At 44.3% G+C, this 6000-nt stretch overlaps 1 protein-coding gene across 2 annotated transcripts in view; it reads right to left on the reverse strand.

The window, feature by feature from the left end:
- The window catches only part of LOC121575091 (paxillin-like), a 47330-nt gene extending 41330 nt beyond the window's left edge, over positions 1 to 6000 (reverse strand). For both annotated transcript variants that reach the window (XM_045223038.1, XM_045223036.1), the window contains exon 1: positions 5814 to 6000. In XM_045223038.1, coding sequence (XP_045078973.1) covers positions 5814 to 5826 — 13 coding nt within the window. In that variant the 5' untranslated portion in view covers positions 5827 to 6000. The remainder of the gene's footprint in view (positions 1 to 5813) is intronic.

The raw sequence follows: 6000 nt of genomic DNA on the forward strand, positions 1-6000 counted from the left end.
GAACATGTGAATCTTAAAGTTAAGACTACATAATATTTGGAATGTTAGGGGCCTGTTTCCCAGACTTAGATTAATCCTAGTCCTGGACTAAACAGCCATTTCAAATGGAGATTCTCCTTCCAAAGTGCTTTTTAGTCAAGGAATAATAGTACCTGGGAAAACAGTCTTAGAAGTACCTGAAGCACAAGTCACCGTGCCTCACTAGTCCCAGTCACTTACGCGTCACCACAGACACACACATGCAAGAAAGCACTCAGTCACATGCAGCCTCCCAGACATAGGCTACACATAGGTCAGAGGTACACAGACCCAGTCAGACCCATAGGGTTGCAGAGGCAGGTACACAGATCAAGTCAGGCTCAGAGCCATAGGGCTGCTGTGCTTTGCATTACGAGAGGAAATGACTCATGGGCCCTCAGGCCATCTCCCTCCGCCCCACACGCCAAGACTGACAAACAGACAGTGACAACTAAGATATTCCACTGAGCCCACTCACTCACACAACACAGACAGAAGCCCTTTAAAATGTCCATGTCTAGCATATTCTATTCCCATAAATGTTGGCCTATTGTAGTGGTCCCGTGTGCAGTGTGATGGTGATATTAGAACCAGATGACAGGAGGAGTCTATGTATTTCAGTTCTCATTCAGGGGTAACAACGAGTTAACTCACTCAGGCCACTCCTCTTGGTGCACCAACAGCACTTCAAACTGGCCTGTTTTAGCTTTTGATAAAAGGCCTACAGAGAGTCACAAAGGCATCATCCAACACTAATGAGATGAGCTGACATGAGTACACTGATGCTTCAGAGTACACACGTACATATACATTTAGCAGGGGGCCATTTCACATTCAGATCTTGTTGGTGCATGCCTAGCCATGGGGGGTGGGGGGCTTGGCTAGCTGTAATGCTGTGTCTTGGAATAAGAGAGGAGAGGGAGACGTGTTAGGCCCCTCTGCAACACCACAAGCCCTGGGCCACAGAGAATCAGCAGCATACCACATACAATATATAGTGATGGCATCACACATGGTGCCCTGCATGATCTGATTCTGCAGTGAATCCACAGAAGTTGCGTCCCAAATGGCACCCTAGTATCCCCTATATAGTGCAGTACTTTTGACCAGAGCCTTATGGGCCCTGGTCAAAAGTAGTACACTATAAAGGGAATAGGGTGCCATTTGGGACGCAGGTAGACACAGCCCTGGTCGTTGATATTGGGATCTCCAGGACAGAAGAGAAAGGCAACAGCATTTGGCCAGGCTGGTATCAGGCCTCAAGCTCATCTGTCAATGAGACTGAGCACACAGCTTCCTGTGAGGTGTACCACAGGATTCCTGCGGAAGTTGAGGGTGTGGTAGTGGTGGGTGTGCAGATGTAAAGCTACACTATAACCCTAGTCCTAGAAGTGCATAGTCGGGAATAGAGCACGTCTGCTTTCTTAAAGGCACAATTTTGATTTCTGCTAAAAGGTATTGATTGTCACGGCAGAATGGAGGGGTGGGGCTTTCTGAGTGTATTGTGTGCACTCAGTCACAGTGAGTAAGGACAATTGCATGTGCATCGGTTGTTTGTATAATTTTTGTACTGTGGTAACAGAGGACATACATCTTTGAGATTGCACCTGTAAGTGTAGCTCACAGTGCTCTCACTGCTCTGGTTGTCCATGTGCTAGCTCCAATGCTGCACATGGTTAAGACGGCATGGGTATGTGGAGAAAGTGGTTTTCCTACTAACACCAACTTTGCTGATAACTTCTTTATTGAGAAAAATGTACTTACTACAAATGTGATATGTGGTTGTCTCACCTAAATGACAAAAATGTACACTGAACAAAAATATAAAATGCAACAATTTCAAAGATTTACTGAGTTACAGTTCATATAAAGAAATCAGTCAATTGAAATAAATTAATTAGGCCCTAATCTATGGATTTCACATGACTGGGAATACAGATATGAAACTGTTGGTCATATAAGGTAGGGGTGCGGATCAGAAAACCAATAAGTATCTGGTGTGACCACCATTTGCCTCATGCAGCGCGACACATCTCCAGGCTGTTGATTGTGGCCTGTGGAATGTTGTCCCACTCCTCTTCTATGGCTGTGCGAAGTTGCTGGATATTGGCGGGAACTGGAACACGCTGTCGTACACATCGATCGAGAGCATCCCAAACATGCTCAATTGGTGACATGTCTGGTGAGTATGCAGGCCATGGAAGAACTGGGACATTCTCAGCTTCCAGGAATTGTGTACAGATCCTTGCGACATGGGGCTGTGCATTATCATGCTGAAACATGAGGTGATGGCGGCAGATGAATGGCATGACAATGGGCCTCAGGATCTCGTTACGGTATCTCTGTGCATTCAAATTGCCATCGATAAAATGCAATTGTGTTCGTTGTCCATAGCTTATGCCTGCCCATACCATAACCCCACCTCCACCATGGAGCACTCTGTTCACAACGTTGACATCAGCAAACCGCTCGCCCACACGACACCACACTGTCTGCCATCTGCCCGATAAAGTTGAAACCGGGATTCAGATTAGCTTCCCTGAGTTTCTGACAGTTTGTGCAGAAATTATTCGGTTGTGCAAACCCACAATTTCATCAGCTTTCCGGGTGGTTGGTCTCAGACGATCTCGCAGGTGAAGAAGCCAGATGTGGAGGTTCTGGGCTGGCATGGTTACACGTGGTCTGCGGTTGTGTGGCTGGTTGGATGTACTGCCATATTCTCTAAAACGATGTTGCAGTCAGCATGCCAATTGCACACTCCCTCAAAACATGAGACATATGTGGCATTGTGTTGTCTGACAAAACTGCACATTTTAGAGAGTGGCCTTTTATTGTCCCCTGTACAAGGTGCACCTGTGTAATGATCATGCTGTTTAATCAGCTTCTTGATATGCCACACCTGTCAGGTGGATGGACTATCTTGTCAAAGGAGAAATGCTCACTAACAGGGATGTAAACAAATTTGTGCACAACATTTGGGAGAAATAAGCTTTTTGTGCACATGGAAAATTTCTGGGATCTTTTATTTCAGCTCATGACACATGGGACCAACACTTTACATGTTGCGTTTATATTTTTTGTGCAGTGTAAATGTAAAAATGTGGAACACATGGCACATAACAGAAAATACTAGTTGAGTGGTCTGGTGTGTTTTTGCCTCTCACATCCACTCACTGACAAGTCAGCAAACACATTTAAGAGGAGTAGGAAGTAGGGTGTGCTCGAATGTTAGTGTGAGACGAGTGCATACACTTCTCATCCTCCTCCTGTGTTCGTGTGTGTGTGTTTTTATGCACAGGAGCGTGGGTCAGGGCTGTGTGGTTTGACTGAGGGTGCCAGAAATAGACAACAGAGTCCATAAAGCGAGAGAGAGAGAGAGAGAGAGAGGCTACGTGGGGGCTGCCGCCTTAACACCTCAGAGACATGAAGACGAACTTGCTGGCCCCTCTTTTCATGAAATACCTCTACCTACCTAGAATAAACCTTCCCGGTCCTTTTTCAATGAAATAACTGAGTAATTACTTGGTAAAGTTTGGTCCTAAACTCTAATTCGGTAAAAATGTAGGGAATAGGGTGCCTTTTGGGACGCAAGACGTGTGGCCATAAATTTTGACAGGGTTTAGTGTGACAAACATTCAGGCATGACTTTCTTTGGACTCTAAGGATAACATTAGGAAGGAAGGGTGATTTCCCTTTGGTCATTTAGAAGATAGGTATGATTTCAACTATGCCACTTAGGTGGGCACAGTCACATAGGTAAGTGCCACTTTCTCCTCCATTGGAAAACAAACTACTACCCTTTTCACACTACTGAGCCAAGTCAAACTGAGCAAAGCCGAGCTATACTGAGCTGACCTGGTTATGCATCCACCATAGTTGCTGGAAGCGTGCTGGAAAGGACAATGTGAAAATAATATATCCGAGCCAGTACAGTACGGTTCAGGTTGTCCCCTATAGTGTCAATCAGGCAAAAGACTCAGTAGGTACGATGCTGTTCTTGCGCATTTCATGTGATACCGCTTCACTCAGTCCTTCAAGTGTCGGCGCGACAATTTTAACATCAAAAATCAGATTAGACCTTTAAAAGGGGCCTCACATTACATGGTATCCCATATCAATATCATAATAGCATGAGGTATATGTCTTTTACAGAACAGTTTATTACCTGTCTTGAAGTTCAGATGTTATTCTGATGCATTTTTAGCTTTCAACTAAATGCATTTTTTGCATCCAATAATGTGTTTTTCAGATGACTGACTAAATTTAACCTCATGGTTCCCATGTCCAACAGACAGACCTAGACCCAGACACACCCACAAATACAATTTTCCCCCTGCAATATTGCACTGCTGAATGAGTGTGAGAGCTGGCTGTGCAAAACCTGTAAACACAATACTGTAGTCTGTTTTGAGACTGATACAATTATGAACTGGAAGGTCTTTCTCTAATCACTTGTGGGGGTTCCCTAATGATGACAGAAGCAACAGTACAACCATTCCATGTTGTTAACAGCAAACCAATAGCATGTATTGTAGGCTAGCCATTTTGTGAGGCGTGTTTATTCAGGTTTTCACCACTATTCACTGATAAGCCCATTAAGGTTGCTTGCTGACACTGATCTGCCCATACGCCTTGGTTAGTTCGTGTGGAGCTAGGACGTTAATTGTAAAAGAAGATTAATATATTTTGTAAGACAACAGATGGTGTCACACTGTGGACAGCATGCACAATGAACCCCACTAGTCCAACTGGGCTGGGGGCCTTCTGTTTCTGCATGACCGGCCCTCAGATAGCACAATGAACTCCCTACTCATCATCTGTACATGGACCCCATAATTGGCTTAAATGAAATATGACAGGCCAGGATAGAGGGGAAACCCAGATGCAAACAGTTACAGGTGCTCTTGGAAAGAACTCCCCAGCTTGCTGCTGTAGCCTAAAATGTGTCCTGCCCTCCGACAACTTAGCGTGTTAAAAAAAGAAAGGTAACAGAAATATTCAATATAAAAAAAAAAATCTACATTGAGAGATAAGCATGAACTCTTTAAATAAGTAGAAGCAAAAAGAAAAACGGCAGCAGAGCAGTAGAATGAACAGATTTCTTTAAGGCTATAAATCTATGGTTCAACAAATGCCCCAACTTGTAAAGTAGCAGTGGTGTGCACCTCGGTCACCAGATTCCTCATGTCATGAAAAGTGCGAATGTTGCAAAATGAGTGCATGCATAGTCGCTGTTATCATTTAGTTGCATTGCCCGTCAGCAATGTTGTATACGCGGCAATGCTGCATACCGACTCGCAAAATCCAATTGGCAATCTGTCATGTAATTAAAAAAGTTGATATGCAAGTCAACAGATATGTGGCGAGGCGGTTAAAAACTAGAGGCTGAATCACTTGAATCCCTCCATGCCTGCTTGCTTTAGCTGGCCGTACATGTACATTGCTAACGTTATGTTCAAATTGGGCTTTGAAAACAAATTTGGGAGCATTCCTTCACAGCTAGCAGGAGTTCACAATAATAGCCTATTCCTCCGTCCATGACGCCAAGGCAAAAATCCAATTTTCGTAACCACAGAGGGCCTCCAACCTGCAGATTCCCACGCTGTGTTATAGGCTAGCTACAGCTGGGTAACCCAACTGGCTATAACGTTAGCGACATTTGTTGTCCTGTGCTATAGCTATTAACAGACTTGTTGTGCGCCGAGGAATGAGCGATATCCAGGTAATCTGGCAGTAAGAAAATATGGGAAACAATTCGATAGCTCTAGCTAGGAAATAATAACAAACGAATTTACCTAAATCATCCATGGTGGTAGCAGCAGGAGTCGGTTCTACACTGCAAACCGGGACGGTTGTCCTTTGATTCGATTGTTGGTAGCTCTGATCTATGTCTACACTCTAGCTTCTACACAGAAATTCCAGAGATCTGAATGCAGCAAATAAGTTTTCAATTTAGCTGCTGCCTGCTACACTCGATGAGGA

This window comes from Coregonus clupeaformis, chromosome 10, assembly GCF_020615455.1.
Source record: "Coregonus clupeaformis isolate EN_2021a chromosome 10, ASM2061545v1, whole genome shotgun sequence".
NCBI classification, from domain to species: domain Eukaryota; kingdom Metazoa; phylum Chordata; class Actinopteri; order Salmoniformes; family Salmonidae; genus Coregonus; species Coregonus clupeaformis.